This window comes from Aspergillus ibericus (genome assembly GCF_003184845.1).
Source record: "Aspergillus ibericus CBS 121593 unplaced genomic scaffold BO80scaffold_6, whole genome shotgun sequence".
In the NCBI taxonomy this organism is placed as follows: Eukaryota; Fungi; Ascomycota; class Eurotiomycetes; order Eurotiales; family Aspergillaceae; genus Aspergillus; species Aspergillus ibericus.
Genome location: NW_020292104.1, coordinates 234,465 through 253,386, shown reverse-complemented (window position 1 = coordinate 253,386; position 18,922 = coordinate 234,465). Strand labels below are relative to the sequence as shown.

At 55.3% G+C, this 18,922-nt stretch overlaps 7 protein-coding genes across 7 annotated transcripts; 1 reads left to right on the top strand and 6 right to left on the bottom strand.

The window, feature by feature from the left end:
• Window positions 1-422: 422 nt before the first annotated feature.
• BO80DRAFT_422185 (uncharacterized protein) lies at window positions 423-2,088 on the bottom strand. Its single transcript, XM_025718763.1, has 2 exons — window positions 1,358-2,088; window positions 423-1,303 (listed from the first exon to the last, which is right to left on the bottom strand). Exons 1-2 carry the CDS (start codon window positions 1,777-1,779, stop codon window positions 919-921), a joined length of 807 nt encoding a protein of 268 aa, XP_025578669.1. The 5' UTR covers window positions 1,780-2,088; the 3' UTR covers window positions 423-918.
• A 1,853-nt stretch (window positions 2,089-3,941) lies between these two features.
• On the bottom strand, window positions 3,942-5,368 carry BO80DRAFT_374622 (J domain-containing protein). Its single transcript, XM_025716604.1, has 3 exons — window positions 5,217-5,368; window positions 4,615-5,133; window positions 3,942-4,521 (listed from the first exon to the last, which is right to left on the bottom strand). The coding sequence occupies exons 1-3, from the start codon at window positions 5,259-5,261 to the stop codon at window positions 4,018-4,020; spliced, it is 1,068 nt and encodes a 355-aa protein (XP_025578668.1). The 5' UTR covers window positions 5,262-5,368; the 3' UTR covers window positions 3,942-4,017.
• A 137-nt stretch (window positions 5,369-5,505) lies between these two features.
• Window positions 5,506-7,166, top strand: BO80DRAFT_399648 (DNA-directed RNA polymerase I subunit RPA43). The gene has a single exon (XM_025717476.1). The coding sequence runs from the start codon at window positions 5,554-5,556 to the stop codon at window positions 6,835-6,837; it is 1,284 nt and encodes a 427-aa protein (XP_025578667.1). The 5' UTR covers window positions 5,506-5,553; the 3' UTR covers window positions 6,838-7,166.
• Window positions 7,158-9,428, bottom strand: nfr1 (putative AIF-like mitochondrial oxidoreductase (Nfrl)). Its single transcript, XM_025718762.1, has 3 exons — window positions 8,840-9,428; window positions 8,592-8,781; window positions 7,158-8,518 (listed from the first exon to the last, which is right to left on the bottom strand). Exons 1-3 carry the CDS (start codon window positions 9,060-9,062, stop codon window positions 7,261-7,263), a joined length of 1,671 nt encoding a protein of 556 aa, XP_025578666.1. The 5' UTR covers window positions 9,063-9,428; the 3' UTR covers window positions 7,158-7,260.
• Window positions 9,429-9,905: 477 nt separating this feature from the next.
• On the bottom strand, window positions 9,906-14,126 carry BO80DRAFT_499669 (uncharacterized protein; the record flags this gene model as incomplete). Its single annotated transcript, XM_025724198.1, has 3 exons — window positions 13,468-14,126; window positions 11,010-13,376; window positions 9,906-10,953 (listed from the first exon to the last, which is right to left on the bottom strand). The coding sequence occupies exons 1-3, from the start codon at window positions 13,827-13,829 to the stop codon at window positions 9,906-9,908; spliced, it is 3,777 nt and encodes a 1,258-aa protein (XP_025578665.1). The 5' UTR covers window positions 13,830-14,126.
• Window positions 14,127-14,403: 277 nt separating this feature from the next.
• On the bottom strand, window positions 14,404-16,791 carry BO80DRAFT_233473 (arrestin (or S-antigen), N-terminal domain protein). The gene is made up of 5 exons (XM_025714493.1): window positions 16,420-16,791; window positions 16,205-16,318; window positions 15,934-16,146; window positions 15,290-15,862; window positions 14,404-15,241 (listed from the first exon to the last, which is right to left on the bottom strand). The coding sequence occupies exons 1-5, from the start codon at window positions 16,630-16,632 to the stop codon at window positions 14,555-14,557; spliced, it is 1,800 nt and encodes a 599-aa protein (XP_025578664.1). The 5' UTR covers window positions 16,633-16,791; the 3' UTR covers window positions 14,404-14,554.
• A 594-nt stretch (window positions 16,792-17,385) lies between these two features.
• On the bottom strand, window positions 17,386-18,897 carry BO80DRAFT_441801 (triglyceride lipase; the record flags this gene model as incomplete). The annotated part of the gene is made up of 8 exons (XM_025721222.1): window positions 17,386-17,411; window positions 17,464-17,498; window positions 17,556-17,792; window positions 17,846-17,975; window positions 18,025-18,063; window positions 18,112-18,200; window positions 18,371-18,611; window positions 18,684-18,897. 8 exons carry the CDS (start codon window positions 18,895-18,897, stop codon window positions 17,386-17,388), a joined length of 1,011 nt encoding a protein of 336 aa, XP_025578663.1.
• Between the last annotated feature and the right edge of the window lie 25 nt (window positions 18,898-18,922).

The following is an 18,922-nucleotide window of genomic DNA, read 5'->3' as shown; positions in this document are numbered from 1 at the left end:
CCCCCCCCCCGGCCGTGCTCATTCCCTATCCATGGATGGAGTCAACACGATGCAGGGTGTGTAATACCCCGGCCGTGGCTCCCTGGGGCACCCCAGAAGTCACCCCCAGTCCTAGTCCGGCTGGGATCCTTGAAGTAGTGAAGTAGACAACACCCTTCCGGTTGATTACTTGGCCGACAGTCGTCGTGAGGTCTGTAGTCCCTTACGAGGTTGCCTACGGTGGTGGCTTTGCTTTTGACCTCGTCCATGTTACATGGGCTTTGACCATATTGTATCACCCCCGGGTCTTCCCCAGCAGGGGTCATGGACGACGCCGCCATCTCATCGTGGTCGTCACGCCGAATAGCCAGGAGTGGTGCCTCTAAACACATTCGAGACAATTCGGGGAATGACTGATCCCTACATTAGGACTACGGGGACCCCCGCTAGAAAAAATTGGTCGAGCACGTGCTGCAGGGCGCTGCTGAATCTTTCTTCAATTCCATGTTGAACAACGCATGTTGGTATTCCAGTCCAGATTGGTATCCATGTGCCGACGTGCTTCCAATCGCGGAAAACATCCCAACCCGGGTCCGTCAGACCCTGCGCAGAGCACCCAAAGCCGTCCCCGGCATCTCTACTGATACAGAACAGAGGTAGATAGTAAGCGAACACAGCAAACAAAAGATCGCAAAGAAAGCCCATCAAATGTGCAGGATAAGCACCTTCCCATCCCCGTGCCAGAGCCTGAAGTACATCCCTGATGCGAGTGACCCGCTGAAAAGTCCGGTGACCGTCCTAGACCTAACGCCAAATCCAGTAACAAAAGAAAAACAAGAGCATTGCAGTGCATCACCAGAGTGTCAAGGGAATAAAGGTAGTAGTGTCGAAAATAATGTACAGGAAGAAGGACGATATGTGGGTGGATCGAGAGACCCATCAAGCAGCCATGGCAATGGCGGGGGACGAGGCCTCGGTGAGGTTGGGAGGAGCCGGTGTGAGATCCCCTTCGCCGGTACTCTTCTCGCTGGGGACGCCGCTGGCACTCTGGTTGGCCTTGCTGTCGCTGTCGCCCGTCTCGAGAGCCATCCCATTGGCCTCGTCGTTCTCCTCCGACTTCAGGGGCCGGGGAGTTCGCCAGGATGGCAAGATCCATTGGATGCCCGTGAAGCTCTTCAGCTGGAGCGGCTTGCGTTCCCAGCGACGGCACGGGGCCCCCGTACGATCTAGAGCACGCAGACCGGCATTGATTGCGCCCAGGTTGGCCTTGGGACCGAGCTTGTGGCTAGCCACCAACTTGGCATGGTCGACGGTGCCGTCATCCCTACAGACAGTTAGCACATGGATCACAGACGGTCTATCGGGGGAAGTAACATACAATCTAGGCTTCTTCTTCGGGCCCGGCTTGCCTCTTGGCTTGGGGGTAGTCTCACTCGTCTGATGCAGGCCTCGCTTGGTGCCTGGCTTAGGGCCAGGAACACCTTTGCGACGAGGTGTGTCTGCAGCAGAGGTGCCCGCCGCGGGGGTCGAGGCAGCGTCGGATGCATTGTCCACGGAGGACGGAGCGATGGGTGGTTCGGCTGATGACGAGGCCGGGGACGAATGCTCCCTGATCTTGACGGGGGATTCAACGTTGCTGACGCTGGCCCGTTTGCTCTTCCGGTCCTTTACCTCGGGCGGCGGCGTCACGAACTGACTTAACAGATCGGAGGACAGCTTGAGGACGAGGATCTTCTTGGAGGCCCCCGATCGGCTGGAGCGACCGTTTGTGGTGGAGCTGGCAGAGCTGGCGGCCGGCATGATGGCTGGTGCTAGTAATCGGTGGACGATGGGGTTGAGATAGGATGGGTGGGTGGTTGCCCTTCAGACGATGGGGGAAGGGCCGTGGGTGTGAGAGAGAAGGCCCGATGGGTTGTTGGGGGACAGACCGACGAGCGACCGATGCAGCCGAGCGTGAGGTGGTGAAATGAAAAAAGCCGCAAGGCCAGTTGGGGGGGAGGGGAGGAATTAAATGACGATCGTGACGTGGGTGTCGAGAGATTGGTTGGTGGGATGGAAGGGAACCGGGTGGTTCGTAGTGGGCGAAGGCGGCGGCGAGACCTGGTCAGGGCGAGGCGAAAGTCTGGCAGGGCTGATGGAGACAGGAGGTGTGAGGCGCTGGTGACATACTCCGGTGGTGAGGATAGGAGGATAGCGGCGGTGGTGGTGAGAGTGAGAGTGAGGGTGGTGGTGGTGATGATAATGAGGAAGAAGACAGGGGGAGGAGGGGAGGAGGGAGGAAGGAAGACGGGGGAGGGAAGAAAGGGATGGATGGGGATGTCGAGGCGCCGTGTGGTGGTTTCATTGTGGTGTGTGTGTGTTTCTCACTGCTCGTCTAGGGAACGACAGCCAGACTTTTCGGTGCGGTCAGTCCAGGAGAGAAGCTGAAGGTCAGTTCCGGCCTGCTCCTCTTTTGCTGGGCCTCGCCGCCCTGCGTATCTGACCGTACCGACCGTACTGCCCCCGGGCGCGTTCCCGCCGCGTCTCTGCGTCGTCGGATACGCCCCAATCAGTGGTCCCCAGCCGGTATCCGTATGGTAACTCCGTATAACTCCGTATCACTGCCGTCTGGGCGGTAAGGCCGGCCGGCCAGACTACTAGTTAGTTACTGCATACAGAACCATCCATCCTCCGCTTGCTCTCCGGCGGTCCGTCTGCTTGTCTGCCTGCTGTCTGTCTGTCTGTCTGTCTGTCTGTCCGTCTCTAGTATCCTCGAAGGAAGAACATCTGACCGATACCCATACCCATCAAATCTCGTCTCATACGGTCCTTTACCGTAGAGAAGAACTCACCCAACACCTCTTCACGAGGCAAATCCATCAGATTAATTCTGAATCCCCTCTGAATGCCCTCGACCAGCCACATTCTCTCCCTCCCCCGTGTTCCCTCCGATCCCTATCGAGGATCGCGAGCGCCAGGAAAAAAATATGGATCGGCCGTCCCGCCTGGGCCGCTTAGACTTTGCGACGAACAGCACCACCGCTTCCGGTCTGCCTTCCATCGCCATCCGTTCATTCGTAAGCCGGCGTTTCGTTTCTTTTGCCTTCTTTCTTGGGCAAGGCATGAGATTGATCCATCCCTCTTCACCTGATGCATCACCTGTCCCGGTGTCCCCATCATCAGCTGGTAGCAACCATATATGCACCCCAACTATTGGAACAGGCACAGAAACAAGAACAAGGAAAGCAGGATGAATGCCTAGTAACAACTAAATAAATGACCTCGTCCGCCTTCCTCCGTTCCCTTCATCCCTCCCACTGACCGTAGTATCTATCCCAGTCCAAGGGCACGCACGAGTGCTATCTACTCCGTCCCTAAGTACCTAGTGACTAGTAACTAGTTACTCTAGGTACATATCCCACCCGTACCCAGGTAACCGGACTAATGCTTGCCGGCCAGGGGGTGGTGGAGGAGAAGGAGAGGGGGGGGAAACCAATAATAACCATACATCGTAGTTAGTAACTAACAATGGAACCGTCGCCGGGGGATCCAGAAAATCAATTTACAATTTAATTCCCTCAGCTCTGATCCCAGTGGTTTCTGGCCCCCCGATCGGCTGGGCACTGCCAACTTGCAATATAGTCACCTATCTATCTAGATGATTACTCGGCGTCACCTCGATATTATTTGTTAATATATGGGAAAAGAGGGTCTGCAAGGCTGCAACCTATGCTACAAATAGATTTACGTATGTACATAGGTAGAGGATTGATGGAGGTGGCGGAGACTTGAGACTGACGCAGGCAAACAGGCCACGGTTTTAAACCTTCAGCCAAGGAAGGAAGGAAGGATGGGTGCATCGCTTCATGGCTCAATCTTGTGCCGGGATTCATGGCATTTTCCTGCATCATCCCAGTGCCGCTTCGTATTCTACCCAAATCGAAAGACAGTGTACACAAACAATTCAACTATCCAATCAATTTATACAAGACATATATATTTGTATGTATTCTACTGCTATCAAGAAAGTATAAAAATAAATAGCTACAAGTCCACCACTCAATCCGTCTTCCCCTGCTTCTTCCGCCGAATCACCTCCGCAACCGCCTGCTGCACCCCGGCACTGGCCCGAACACTGCCTAGCACCAGCGCCTCCTTCATGCCCTTCCGCAGCGTGGTCACGCCCTCCCGGTCGCCCTTGAACGGCGCGAATCCCAACTGCATCAGCCGGGTCGCCTCGCCGTCCGTCGCGCGCGAGAGCTGCACCAACTGTCCCAGCCGCTGGATGGTCTGTGGATGAAGCCGCTCACCCGGACCAGACGACCCTTTCCTAATTTCCGGCGGCGTGAGCTGCGAGATGAAGATATGCAGGGTGACCGAGGCACGCTGGGCGAGGGTCAGAATCTGAAACGGCAAGAGATAGAACTCAGCGCCCTTGGACGAGAGTCCCAGTAGGCCGTGCAACCCGGGAGGGATATATCCCCCGGGAACCACGAAAGCCGCAGGACGAGTGAGTAGGATCGATTCGAGTGTAAGAAGCGCAGCAAAGGTGAAGTAGCGCCACTAGAGACCTCCGTTAGCCATCAATCACACGCCCCAACCCTAACCTCGACCTCAACCCCAGCAACAACAACAGCCAGACCAGGAGGAACTCACATAACGCCCCCACTCCGACCAATATGTAAACTGGAGCACCACAATCGTGATCAATCCGATCAGATACTTCGGCAGAGACCGCTGCAACCCGGCGAGGACGAACTCCTGCAAGGTCTTCTGACTGCCCCACTTCAGCATATCCGGGCCATACATATCATAGGCGACGCGCTTGGCGGGATCAAGGAGAGTATCCTGCGCCAGCTTCAAATACACAAAGTAGCCGTCGGAGACGTCGCCGCCAACCTTATCCGGGTGATGTTGAGCGGCGAGGCGACGGAAGCGCGATTTGATGGAACGTTCATCGGCAAGGGGCGAGACACCCAGGGCACGATAGAAGTCGCCGGCGACTTGCACGCGGTGGAAAGTCTCGTAGAGGGTGTAGAGGAGGTAGCTGGTCACGACCAGGATGTAAATGCGACGACGGTGTTGCGCATAGCGCGGAGTGCCGGGCTGGGGGCGGGGATCGCCGGCGCGGATAGTGATGCCATAGTAGACGCTTTGAACGATGGAGGTGACGTACTGTGAATGTCGTTAATAACTGACTGAAGGACCATCTGGTGCTGCGCAACGGAGCGCTTAACGGGAATGGACACGGTACTCACGTTTGGAAGGACAGCCCAACCAAAGAAGGAGAGGAGGGACGACATGAGCGAAACACAATATCGTAACGGGGAAAAGTCAAATCAAGCCTCCATCAAACCAACAAAGCCACCCTCATCAAGAACAACGAGCGACAACGATAAGAGTTCCTGAGCAGGTCTGGTGGTTCAAGACGATCTACAGAATCCCCGTATAGAAGTCCGGGCTCACCGCCCACCCCACCGCCCGTCTCCACTGCTCCGTCCGAAAAGTAAAAAAAAAGAGAGTGAGGGAAAAAAAAAACCCAGACCACCAGCATCATCGCCATCTCCATTGCGCCTCACCACCCCAATTGACACCATGGCCCTCGACGCAATGGATCTCGACCCCACCCCGACGGGGCCCGCCACGCTGCCATCCCCCGAAAAGGACCGCAAGCGCAAACACAAGGACAGCACGTCGCCCAGCAAGAAGAAGCGCAAGCATGAAACCGACTCGACCAAGAAGAAGAGCAGCAAGAAGTCCTCCAAGAGCAAGACCAGCACCACCGCCAATGTATCCGCCTCCTCCACCACCAGCGACTCTCCTTACACCCTCACAACCGCCACGCTCTACCTCCCCCTCTCCCCGATCTCCATCTCGCCCACCCACGCTCTAGCCTCCCTACTTGCAGAGCATCTTTCTCCGCTCCTCCTCACCTACTACGCACCCCTCAAGGGTATCGTCCTCGCCTACTCTAACGCCTCGATCTCCAGCACCGCGCCGCAATCCACCAGCGTCGTCAACGCCGAGGACCCCCACCCGCAACCACTGACGCTCGCCCGCACGGCCGGCGAATACGGTGTTCTCTACGTGTACCTCACAGCGACCTTCCTGGTGTTCCGACCCCAGCGCGGCCAGATCCTCGAGGGCTGGGTGAACGTGCAATCGGAGGGCTTCCTGGGCGCCATCGTCCTGAACCTGTTCTCCGTGGGCATTGAACGGAAACGTCTGCCCCCGAGCTGGAAGTGGATTCCTCCGGGCGAGGAACAGGAAGAGGAGGAGCAGCAACAATCATCATCCTCTACCGCACCCGCAGACGAAGAAGAGGAAGGCGATAGCGACTCCTCCAGCCAACAAAAGAACAAAACACCCTTCGACCCGGAGAAGGAACTCTTCCGCCCCATCGCTCTCGCTTCGGACGTGAACCCCCTCGCCGACACCGATACTACCGAAGGCGGCAACACCAACACCAACGACGAGGACGAGGACGCCGCCGCAGAGGGCTATTTCCAGTCCGTGTCGGGACACCGAGTGCGCGGGACGGTTCGGTTCCGGGTCGTGGACGTGGATGTGATTCCCGGTTCGGAGCGGGAGAGCGGGTTCATCAGCATCGAGGGCACGATGTTGGACGAGGACGAAGAGAGACGTCTGTTCGAGGAAGAGCGCACCGGTATCTCTTCCTCTTCCTCTTCCCTCTCTACTGGCATGACACCAAGAAAACCATCCTCGACATCCATGTCCGGAGCATTGGCTATCCGATCCGCTTCTACCTCATCCGCGCCTTCTCCCGTCGTGGATATCGAACTCGAGTCCCCGACCAAGAAGCCCGTCAAGGAGAAGAAATCCAAGTCCAAGTCCAAGAAGGAGAAGTCGAAGGAGTGAGTGGGTGGTGAACCCTTGTTGATATGTGCTGTACGCTCCATGTTATATATTCTGTGTTTTATCTTTTTTTTTTTTCTTTCGATTGTATTCAGCTTTGTCCACGTCTGGCGTTAGATGGGAGAATCAAAATGTCTATTTCATTCAAGGTGATTGCTTAGGGTTGGAAGTACTGGATAGACAGTAAATTTTTTAATGTTTGATTTATAGTATGGCAGATCTTGGAGTTGCCTGTGATTGATGCTTACTGTCACCTTTTTCTAGTTGATGTTGGTTGACAGAAAGTTGAATGAGATGGGACCGATCCGGAAATATATAATGCGTTAAGACATACAACCGAGGTCAGGTTGAGGAAACTCAATATTCAACATAATCATTATTACTACCGCTACTTCATATTTTCATCCCTATCACAGTAGTACTCCATTATATGCGTACGGACTCCGGCACCCCCACAGTGAGCACATCCACGCCGCTATTGATCTGCGCCTTGGAGGGCATATTCTTCCGACGCATCAATTCCGCACACTTGACCATCACGGGATCCTTGCCCATGGTCGCGACCGCCACCACCGTATCACCCTTACAGTAATACGCCACGAACTTGGCGTTCTCCGGCTCGCCCTGCAAGATCAGATCGTCCCATCCGTTGACGGTGCTGCCGCAGTAGCGGAGCTGGGCGCCCAGGGCGGACCAGAAGATCGGGATGAAGGCCTTGGGTTTGAGGGTTTGTAGAGATCCGGTGTGGACAATGGCGCGGGCTACGCCCCGACCGGCGTTTTGGGCGACGTTCCAGTGCTCGATGCGGGTCAGTGTGCCTTTGTCTTGGTCGGCGCCGGGGCCGTGGTAGGGGTAGGTGGCGATGTCGCCGATGGCGAAGACGTCGTCGTTGAGGCCGGGGACGGCGAAATGTTCGTTGGTTTGGATGGAGCCGTCCTTCTCGAGGGTGATGGAGGGGTTGTTTTGGAGGAAATCGGTCGCCGGGCGGACACCCACGCCGAGGATGACCAGATCAGCCGGGAGTTCGGTGCCGTCTTCGAGGTGGACGGCGCCGACTTTGCTGGAGTCGGTGCTGGAGGGTGTGGCCTTGGAGACGTTGGCGGAGAGCTTGAACTTGACTCCGGCCTTCTCCAGGTTCCCTTGAAAGATGCGTCCGACTTGCTCGCCCATGACGCGCTCCATGGGGGCCTTTTCCATGCCGACGATGGTGACGTCGTTCTCCTTGGCGAGGCAGTTGCCTACTTCCATGCCGATGAAGGAGCTGCCGATGACGACGACCTTCTTGTTCTTCTGCTCGCCCAGTGCCTGGTGAATGGCCTGCACGTCCGGGATGGTGCGGAGCACGAAGATGTTGCCGAGGTCCTTGAAGCCGTCCAGAGGGAGGGTGCGAGGCACACCTCCCGTTGCAAGAACCAGCTTGGTGTAGGGGTATGACTTGCCGGACTGGGTGGTCACGGTCTTCTTCTCGAAGTCCACGCCGGTCACATCATCATGAGCGATGTCAATGGAGGCTTCCTTGTACCACTCCTCTGGACGCCATTGGATCTTCGCCGCGTCCGCGATCAACGCCTTGGACAGCTTCGTGCGATCAATGATGAGGTTCGGTTCCCGGGTGATGACGGTGATGGCTCCCTTGTACTTGTGTTCGCGGATCGCCTGGACAACACCAAAGGTGCCACTTCCACTGTAAGGACCGAACATCAGTTACTACTGCTGCTCTCAACCTCCGATCGGAGTCCACGGATGACCAGACTTACCCGCCAACAATGACGACTTTCTGCTGCTGAGAAGCACTGCACTTCACGGCAGGATCTCTCTGCGCCGCCTTGACATCCGACTCCTCGGCATTGATGTAGACGGCGCCGTTCTTCTCAAAGACCTCAAATTTCTTCAACGCGTTGGGAGCCGGGGCATCCTCGACATCGCCGCTCACCACATTAAAGCAGGCTACCCGAGATGACTGTTAGATGATTGAACGCGCTCTGCGATGCGAGGAACGACCTACCTCCATGCCACGGACAGGTAATTCTACCCTCTGGGGCGACAACGCCCAGCTTCAAGGGGGCGCCGTAGTGGGTGCACTTGGAGGTCATGGCGTGGACCTGGCCATTGTACCGGACGAGGAGGACCTTGCCATCCTGGATGCCGTCGACCTCGCACTCGACCTTGTCGAGGTCCTTGACGTCCGCCAGGGACGTGACATTCTTGAGTTTGTATTCCTGAACCATCTTGGCGGGGTTGGTGGTAGAAAACGCACGCACAGAGGCGGAGCAGCAGGACGCGGGAGACAATTTAGATGAGATAGAGGAAGACAAAGCACACGGTCCCGATGTAAAAGCCCGAGATGCAGATGAGGAAGGATGAGAACAGCAGACACAGCGACAGGACGAAGAATTCCGACAGCCGCAACGACAGTAGGCAATGCGGACGACGGATGACGAGGACCAGGAAGAGGGGCAGCCAGCAGCCAACAACCGGGACCAACGAGCTGGAGCACGAAGGAAGCTCTGACGGGCAGGGAGGAGGGGTAGGTGCATGAGGGGGATCCTGGCCAGCAATCAGGTCATACTATCAATACACAGTACGTAGTAAATTGGTATCTAGTCTAGGCCAGCCATGAGGCCACTGCGCGGGAGCTTATATACGGCTTCGACATGATCGGCCATGACATAACGGGAGCCCCATAGGCAGCTGTCCCAGATGAGCGATCCGACGGAAGCCCATCCCATCCCTCCTCTTCCCTTGCAACAGTCTCCGAGAAAGTGACCTTGTAGTAGTCCAAGAACCGGAATCGATGCAATGATTCGGTCGATGACGTCGCGGTAATGGACCCCCTCGGCCAATCAGCAGGCGGGTTTTGTCAGACGCCCCAGCCAGTGGGGCCCTCGAGCTCGAGTGGGGCTCGTCGGTCCTCAGGCAATGATACCAGATACAGACTACTGTATACTACGTAGTACTTCCGAGATTCCATACGAGGGAGTAAAGAGGTTGGTTCATCATGCATTACCCCATCGGGGTCTTATATACATACAGCAACATGGTCATACATCCCCCAACACCAATAATCCGCTTCATCGTCGTCCCATCGACTGCCTCGTCACCCGTCGCGTCCGGGGAACATTTTTCTGCACCCACCCGGGCCCTCGGGGGAGTCGGTGCGATCGTGCATAGTCCCCATCACTCCCACCCGGCGACCGGGCCGGACTCGACTGCGTTAGGTCCACCAAAGACACCTGCGATGCCGGCGACTGGGGGGCCGACTGCTGGGGCTCCTCCTCGTAAGGCGGCACGCTCTCCGGGACAACGTAGATCGATGATGGCTCCTCCGCCGGCGGCGTCTTCACCCGGGGGCGTTGGTCCGCCATGGGAGACACCGACCGTGCCAGAGACCCCAGCTCCAGGGCCCCGTCTCCTCCGTTTGGGTTGCCATGGCGTCGCCCTTTGCGAGCCGCTCGTCGTCGCTGCCGTTCTTCCTCGGCCTTGTCGACCTCATAGAATGGATTAGGCACGAATGAAGAGGTGGATGACTGCGACGACGATGGTGCCTGACTGTCCTCGGGCTCTTGCTTCGTAGGCGGAGTCGATGCCTTCCCCTTGACGGCGGGGGGAAAGTACTTCTCCATCAGACAGTTGAAGGACATCACACTGGCCGAGCTACTAATCATTTGCAGGTCGTCGTCCGAGAGGGGTGCCGCCTCGTTCCCCTCGTCGGGGTCAACAGGGAGATGCGTCGAGTGCAATGGCGAGGGAGGGTCTTTGATCTCCAGGCCACTCTCATCCGGCTGTCGACCGTTCCGGCCACTCTGCGTGTCTTGCCCGGATGGAGGGATAGCAAATTCCGAGGCTTCTTCTTCGTGACTAGCGTTCGATGCGTCAGTCAAGTCCGCGCGGGGAGACTGGAATCCGACAAATTGCGGTGATTGGATTGGGCTGGAGTCCATGGCAGGTTCCTCCGCGGTATCAATCATCTCCTGGTTCAATGGCTTTGCATCCCGGTCAGCCCGTTCCTTTTCTGTATCCCGCGTTGGTGGCTGACCATCCTCGTAGTCGCGCATGGCTGCCGCCTCGTTCGGAGCCGGTCTGGGGCTCGGCGGATAGCGCTCCTCTGCTGCACGGGAGCTTGGGCGGGTGAGCGCATGAACCCCAGACGAGTGAAAGGAGATTACTGTACTGACATGCTGGGTTTCCCAGCATCCCCAAGGCCTGCAGCGTCAGCAGCTCGGAGAAGCTTGGGCTCGATCAAATCGGCAAAGGACAATTCCCGGAAGCCGTCATCCTCGTCCTCGTCCAAACCGGGCATTTCAAACCCACTGTATTGAGGCCGGTCGTTTTCCTCATCCCAATCTTCGTCATCCCGGGCCTGTCTTCGGTCCCGCTTGGACATCCGGATCTTCACGATGTTGTCCTCGAAGACGTCGTGGATCTTGGCTACTCGATAACCAGATACCGTGGGTTGCCAGCTCGTGGCTTTGGAGATTTCCAGTTGCCGGAAGGCAAATACCAAGCCTCTCTTTAAATCCTTCACACTCATGTCCTGCAGAGAAGCCGGGTCACTAGGCAGCGCGGGGAGATCATCTGCCGTGTCCTCAGTCTGGTCCTCCGCAGTCGGCTCTGCAGCATGCTCGACCCCTTCCACATCTCCATTCGGTTGCTCCGTGTCGTCGTAGTTCAGTTGTATGTCGCCCGTAGAATAGCCGTAACCGCTATTCCCATAATCCTCCTCGTCGCCATTGTAGACTTGGAGCTGCTGCCGCCGTTTCCGTTTCTTGCCCCAACCTTTGCGTTGTCTGATGATCTCACCGGCTTCGGTGTCCCAACGCTGTTCGAAGGGGAAAGGTGGAGGCGTCAGGTCAATATCATCGTAAATGCACTCGATGGCCCGGAGAATCAACTTGTCTTGCCAATTCTCGTCCGAGTCGCTTTCAGGGACGCTGGGTGTGTCTTCTTTCGCGGGCTTCTGTACTTGAGCAGGGTTGATCTTTCCTGCAAGCTTTTTCCGGGTAGCCTCCTCGTCCTCTTTGGTTCGTGGAGTCCTCACCCCCAGGGAGCCGAAAAGCAATCGCCTGGAGCTGGCAACATCGAGAGTACGCCGCTTGGGAGGTGGGCTCGCTTCTTTTCCATCATCTGCTGCCACTTTCGCTGCAGGCTGGGCTTGTTCAGTTTCACCAGCACTCTGTGGGGAAGCAGTCTCTTTTTGTGACACTACAGTCACATCAATCCCTCCAGATTCCAGATCGCGAAGCAGCTTCTGCCGCCTCGCTTCAAATTCGGCGCGCTCCTGCTCTTTGGCATCTTGTTTGGCTTCGGAGACGTAGTAGGAACGCCCATGGGCGTCTTCCCATTCACGGAGAGCAGCAAAGTCGGCCTGCGCGGGCAGAGCACCAAGTTCCTTGAGCTTTGCTAATCTGCGTCGCATTTTGTTTCGCTGGTTGCTTTTCTTGGTTCTCAAAGACCCTGCGCCAGGTGGAATGGTTTTGGTGTGCGCTCCCGCTTCTGAGTCTGAAAGCTCGTCCTCCGATTCTGACGTGGATATGTCGTCCGAATCGGAACTTGAGTCATCTTCCGAATTGGAAGTCGAAACGTCAGTCGAACCTTCATCTGATGATGAGTCACTGGAATCACTGGAGTCACTAGAGTCATTGGAGTCATCGGAGTTGCTGGAATCGCTAGAGTCGCTAGAATCACCCGAGTCGCTCTCGGATGAGTTGCTGCTGTCGCTCGAGATTTGGGCAGAATCAATGGGCTCCTCGGGGGCTGGGCCTGCTTTGCTGGTAAGGACAGCATCCGGTTTCAACACGGTCGGCTCGACTTTCTGGTCTTCCATTGTCACCACAGTCGGCTCGACTTTTTGGTCTTGAAATGTCACCACTTTCGAATCGCGGCGGGTGTGGTCTGGATCTGGAGACTTCTGGCTCGAAGGATATGCCAGAGAACTCTTTCTCGGTGCTGCTTGAGAAGCACTTTGTTTGGAGCGCAGCGGATAGCCGGGGTGCTCTAAATCGAGGTCTTCTGCCATGGGCATAGGCGACATCTCCAAGTCTTCCTCAAGCCCCTTTATTTCTTCCGCCAAGTCTTCATCATTGACATTTGACAGGTCTGAGTCACTCTCCGAAGCTTGGTCATTGGATGCTTCGTTGACAGCGTGTCGGATCACCGTGCCGTCGTCCCCGTCCTCCTCGGGTTCGTGGTAATCCTCATAATCATCATGATACGCATCTACGTATTCATTCTGGTTTCTTTCCTGCAGCTGCGGCGGATCATCTGACTTGACAACCGAAAGCTCTTTGGTGAAGCCCAGTTGGTTGGACGGCGCCCACTCAGTGTCTTCCTCTTCGTAGCGTGACCCGTAGTCCCAACCTGCAGCGGTAGTGCGACGTCTCTTCCTTGGAGGGATCGTAATCGCGGGCCGTGACGCCGTAGGTCTTTTCAGAAACGGTTTGCCAAAAGGGACACCATCAATAAGGTGCTTGCCGTCGGAGGATATTTGATGACGACCGGAAAGCCGTCTGACTCGGAGGTCCGACATCTGGAGGGCACGGATCCTGTGGAGAAGATGTCCATGAGCCAAGTTCAACAGTAGAAATGGACCGAAAGCCAATAGCAAGAGAATGTGGCACCGGTGACAGCACTTACAAGACTTCATCGCCATCCCGCAGCAGACCTTCCACCTCCATAAAGTGCAAACATTCGGAGCCGCCAACCTCGACCACATAGTCCTCTAGACCCCACTGTCCGCTGCATTCACTGTCAAACAAAGCTGGCTCCGTCTCAAGCGGAACGACCTCATTGACATCCTCCAGCAGTTGTGCGATCGTGTATCCGCCATTGGAATACAGCGCATTAGGTGTACGCGTTGAAGCCAGTGCAGAGGACGTGGCAGGAAGCATAGACGAAGCATTGGGCGCATTGTGGCCAAAAGCAGACGGCGGTGACGTTGTCCAGAGAATGCGTGTGACGGGCAGGCCATGCCGCTGGATAATCAGATGGAGACGCATGGTGGAATGCTGGGAGAAGTACTGCTCCTGTTTTGGGCCAACCCCACTAGCAGCAGCTCATTAGAATTATTATGTTGGCGCAGAATATTATTAGAAAGGCATGCAGGAAACCGGCGCGTAGTGCTTTTCAGAACGAAGTGCTTCCCGACTGATCGCGTCGGAGCTAAGTGCAAGTGCAAGGATTGAAAAGAAGCACGAAGGAGTTGCAGCCGAATGCAAGGTCACAACATGATCGTCTTGAACGCTAGAAATGCAGCAATCATCTTGGAACCGGGCGACAGAAAAGTGCGGAGCGCAGAGCAAGTAGAAAAGTGACGGGAGGAAAGACGTGACGGCGACCAGCAGCTCTGGTCGGGTTGGGGGCCGCTAAGCCCGGTTGGGGTCTAACACCTGAGGCACCGAAATCGAGTCTTTCATTGGCCATGACTACCACTCCAGGCAATTACTTATAATTGAAATTGTTCTAGCTATCCTATTCACCATTTGAAGCAATAGACTTTCGACATCCAGCAACGAAAGAATCCAGATCGCTTGCACATTGAAAAGATATGGCTCATGTGGTATCGAATATTAAAGTATAGTCCATGAATTTTCACTGAAGGCCCCATGAACTCCAGCACGATGCGTGCGATACTATTAGCAAATTTGGGCCAGAAAAGGGTATGACCGATCAGCCCTAAGATTTATAATGCCTCAAGAGCAACTTCGAAAGCTGCTGTTGGGGACTAAGTTTCCCTATTTGGACTCCGGGGAACCGGTTTCCTGTTGGGAACCCCCAGATTCATAGGCCGAATCCCTGGTTGGGACGGCATACGATTGACCTGGTTCTGAGGCGATTGGGGTTTGGGTCCTGCGATTGACTGATACTCTGGAGGATTGTCCTCCAGAGGGAGAGCCTTGTGGATCTTGAGCACGCTCTGTTGGCGAGCAACTGGAGAGGTCGGGGGTGAACCGGACCGAGATTCCGGCGGAGTCTCAGGGAGCATATCGAGAGTCTCCACAGAGGAAATCGCTTCCTGATTGCCGTAGAATGTGGTCGCCTCAGGTTCCTTTCCAACTGGAGATCTCGGATCAGCCCCAGGTTCAACAGATCTATCGGAAGAGGAGGCATCTGGTGGGTTATACTCTCGACGGGGGCCATCCACAGGACTAAGAGTTTCAGCCATCGCATCTTCGTAACTGGGAGGTGCATCCTCGTAGCCTTCATCTGCACCAGATGGCATTGGAGGCCTGGGAGGCCGAGGAGGCATTGGGGGGCGTGAGCTGTTATCCATCGGCTCGTTGAGGTCGGAAGTAGCAACTGTCGGTTTACCCTGCCCGTTGGCAGCCATGGCCTCCAAGAGTGCTTTCGGAGGAGCAATGCCGGAGTAGACTTTCACGGGCATTCGTAGCGGAAGAATGATAAGTTGAGGCTGGTAGCAGTGAGTAAAGCATCCTGGAATGTGCAAATTGAAGCTTACCTTCATGTTCCCGACACTTCCGTGAGTCAGGCCCACTCGGACTTCGAGCTCGTAGGTTCGCGAGACATTACAGGTCTCGAACGATGGCGCTACCGTGCTGGGTAGCGGTATGCGATTCCACATGTCGGCGTCGATCGTGTACTCGGTATCCGCGGGGTCTCCGCCTCTTCCTAGAGGGATGCTCATGTTACTCCGACTTAGAAGGACCCAGGTTCCAGTTTCGGTGCGTCGCAAATCATGGGCGAGAATATTGGTATAAGCAATGAGCTCGATCTGGATCATCTGCAGGAAAATGGTCTCATATGACTCTGACAGTTTCTTGACAATTACTCGCATTGGTACGGGCTCATTGCACGTAAGAATTGAGGGGTTGGGGAGCCGTAGGTCGGCGGATACACGAGGAGAACCACCAGCGGCGTCCCGAAGCGAACTGCTGGACATCTTCTGGAAAAGGCTTCTCGTTTTGGATACGTTCGGGGAGTTGATAAATTGATGTTGTCGTCTTGCATATGTCTCTTCACTCGGATTGCCCGTCCTGGGTGGCTCGATGGGGAGGAAATTGAGGTTGGTAATCTAGAAGCCAATCATCAGCTCTGACACTATCCTGGCAGCTATTGCTTCTCGGAGACAGGACATCAACCTACCGCTCTGATGTTCTCTTTGTAGAATTGCGGACGGATAACAGTCGCTTTCACATAGTACCGGATATCTGCCATTCCCGGAAAGCCGCTTAGCGAGGGAGGGAGGGTCTTCTTCACATGTCGAGTGGTGTCTTTGGCCATTTCCACCCTCAGCCCCGAGATATTCAGGTTCGTGAGCATGCTATTGTGCATGCTGCAGGCATTGTTGAACGGGAACTGGCAGGCAAGGTTAGCTATACCGGCCAAGGGACAGGAACAGAAGGACTGGAATTACCTTGAACTGAAAGGGATACTCCCATGTTCCTCTGGCAAAGGTATAGGCCTTGTCCGGAACTTCTGAATTGAATACCGCTGTTGTGGGGAAAACCGTGACCACTTTGTACAGTATCTATACAAGACGGTCAGCATTGCGTGCAGCAAGACCAACTATATACCACATCGGATAGCGATAGAGTAGAAGACCCGGACGGAAAGCTTCAGAAATCGCACCTTGTGAACCTCAATTTCAGTACGTTTTTTATCCGACTGCTCAGAGTGTGGATATCGCGGACCGGCCAGGCGTGTCCGACTTTCGCCTTCTAGTTTTACTTGAATGCCTCCGATTGCAGCTTCGGACGGTAATTGCAGCACCACTTTTCCCGTGAGGAAATCGAGATTGGTGAAGTGCTTGTGCGGTCGGTCCAGATGGATGGTTACAGACATGGCGACCACCCTGTAAGCCCGAGGCGGGTGCACTGGCTCGTTCAACGGATCAGGCCGCTGGAGGAAAGAAACAGTCTACTGGGGGAAGATCAGGGGATCAGGGGATCAGTGACCAGGGATCAGGGAACAGAAGGAATAATATAACCCAGCTCACGGTGGGGACGCTGGAGAAGAAAACGAGGACGGAAAGGTGGGCAGGACTACAGGCTGGAAAATGACGTTGAAGCCAGGGGACGAAAAGCGCAAGGCGTGGGGCACCCGAACAGGAGCTCTCGGCGCGTTCGGAACCTTTCATTCAAGCCTTCAACGAACGGGCGATTTATAATGATGGATTGTTCAATCTTCTGGAATCCGGATGCGCTGACCGGAGAACAGTGGGGGTTTTTTTTTTCGTGGGCCGGGATTTAATCATACGGTGGGCTCGATGAGTCGATGACACCCTCCGACGGGCACACAGACTGGATGGTGATCTTCTCGCAGGGCTGGCCTGTCTTGGGCCTTTGCGCGGGTTGCGCATTAATGCGTCGGGACCCGGGGTTAAGCTAAGCCACCCGGAGAACCTCATTGAGTTTTGGGACAGCCGTTGCACCGCCACGTCACGGGCGCTAGAGCCATGGCAGTGGCATCGGTCATGGAACTCGTGTCATTGGGTGTCGCCCACTTTTTCATCTATTCGGCTACTTGCCAAAACCTACGAGTACTATGTACGCCTCTAGGCACCAAGATTTCCAATATGACTGCGCCCGGCCGTTGTCAGAGGCCTTCCTTAGCGAGCATGTCTGGTACGAGATTAGCCCGGGTTAGATGCTGCGCCGAGACCTCACGCCTTACCTGCAATATCAAGGTAAAACGCAATGGCGTTGAACCTATAGGACAATTAGCCCACTGTCGACCATTGCGGTGAAGTCTGGCCATTGGCGGACCTTTGTCTGTTGCCCGTGATTTCCCCAGCCAACCACTTCAGTCGGTTGCTCCAGTTGATCAAGTCCAAGTGGCTTACGCCCTCAAGGGTTCCCTTGTAACCTTGATCGCCTCCCCACTTGCTGCTGGCAACGCTGACTAGCCCATCATTGTGCCCTTCAACTTGTTCGAGGAGACGGTGGGACAGACGGAAAACGGACCAGAAGCTTGGCTGCATTGCCGCCCCGTAGGAAAAGTATCTGCACCGACTCAGCCTTACTACCGACAGGACCATCGGCCAATGAGGACCTACCGGACATCCTCTATGTCTGGTGTTGTAGGATTGAATGTGTTCGCCATGTAGCCACGCGTCAACTGAGCGAATGCGCCCGTTTCTACTTTGAGCCGGTCCAGCGCATAGTATAGCTGGGTAAGACGATCATCTGCGGATTCTATTAGACCTTTTTTGATATGGAAGGGGGGCAAACCAACCGCCTATTTGCTTGAGGACGTAATCGGCAACAGCAGAGCCTAGAACCAGTTGAGTGATTGTTCTCGGACACCTGTGCTATTGCATACCTCTATGGGGAGTCGCAATTGTGGTCAACGATTTGACTTTGAAGTCTTTAGGCTTCAAATGTGTAATCATATATCGAGAATCAAGCCCGCTTAAACACCAATTAACAGCTGCCAGGAGAGCCAGTCGACTTTTTCCAGATCTTACCCCTATAGCCAGTTTAGATAACAGCCTCTGGACGGCGGGTAGACGCCGGGCTTACCATGCTATGACTATTCTAGGTCAGACCAAAACTACTCAAGCCCGCAGGAAGATACTTACGCAATAATATTGACATGTTCCCCGGGTGCACCGGCAGCGATATCCCTCGCTAATTCTTCAGCGCGCAATTCGATGGATGCGGAAGGAGGCACGGTTGCTGTGATGACACGAACCCCTTTCATCGATAAAGCTTCTTTGATCCCACGCCAGTACTGAACCCCAGGAAGGAAAGACCCAGCCAGACGTAGTTCGTCAAATCCAAGGAGTCCATGTGCGAGAACGACTGGGTGCTTCGGGGTATCTGGCCAGCGATAGGTCAGTTAGTACAATGGGGGTTATGGCTGGTATTGTGCCAGGTTGAGATGGAACTCACCGTAGTGCTCCCTAACTATCGCATATTCATCTCTAATGACCTTGCCCAGGTCTTCCAGGCGCGGATCGAGAGCATCGGGGGCGTTGGGCTCTTGTGGGTTGTGCCTACGCGTAGAGGAATGAAGACACCGCTGAGCTGGATAGTTGACAGAGGGGGATTGGAATAGGTAATTGATGCACTTTGCGCCGTGAAAGCCGGCGACAGCACATCTCATTTTATGTTTATTCCACCAGGTCTTG

Coding starts and splice junctions, on each gene's coding strand:
- nfr1 (XM_025718762.1), bottom strand. CDS start 9,062: ATGGTTCAGGAATACAAACTCAAGAATGTCACGTCCCTGGCGGACGTC. Junction 8,782..8,839: donor TACCTGTCCGTGGCATGGAG/GTAGGTCGTTCC, acceptor CATCTCGGGTAG/CCTGCTTTAATGTGGTGAGC. Junction 8,519..8,591: donor AAAGTCGTCATTGTTGGCGG/GTAAGTCTGGTC, acceptor CGGTCCTTACAG/TGGAAGTGGCACCTTTGGTG.
- BO80DRAFT_399648 (XM_025717476.1), top strand. CDS start 5,554: ATGGCCCTCGACGCAATGGATCTCGACCCCACCCCGACGGGGCCCGCC.
- BO80DRAFT_233473 (XM_025714493.1), bottom strand. CDS start 16,632: ATGTCTGTAACCATCCATCTGGACCGACCGCACAAGCACTTCACCAAT. Junction 16,319..16,419: donor CTGAAATTGAGGTTCACAAG/GTGCGATTTCTG, acceptor CGTCTTGTATAG/ATACTGTACAAAGTGGTCAC. Junction 15,863..15,933: donor ACAAAGAGAACATCAGAGCG/GTAGGTTGATGT, acceptor ATTGGCTTCTAG/ATTACCAACCTCAATTTCCT.
- BO80DRAFT_422185 (XM_025718763.1), bottom strand. CDS start 1,779: ATGCCGGCCGCCAGCTCTGCCAGCTCCACCACAAACGGTCGCTCCAGC. Junction 1,304..1,357: donor CCGAAGAAGAAGCCTAGATT/GTATGTTACTTC, acceptor AACTGTCTGTAG/GGATGACGGCACCGTCGACC.
- BO80DRAFT_374622 (XM_025716604.1), bottom strand. CDS start 5,261: ATGTCGTCCCTCCTCTCCTTCTTTGGTTGGGCTGTCCTTCCAAAC. Junction 5,134..5,216: donor GTTGGGCTGTCCTTCCAAAC/GTGAGTACCGTG, acceptor CGACATTCACAG/TACGTCACCTCCATCGTTCA. Junction 4,522..4,614: donor GGTCGGAGTGGGGGCGTTAT/GTGAGTTCCTCC, acceptor GGAGGTCTCTAG/TGGCGCTACTTCACCTTTGC.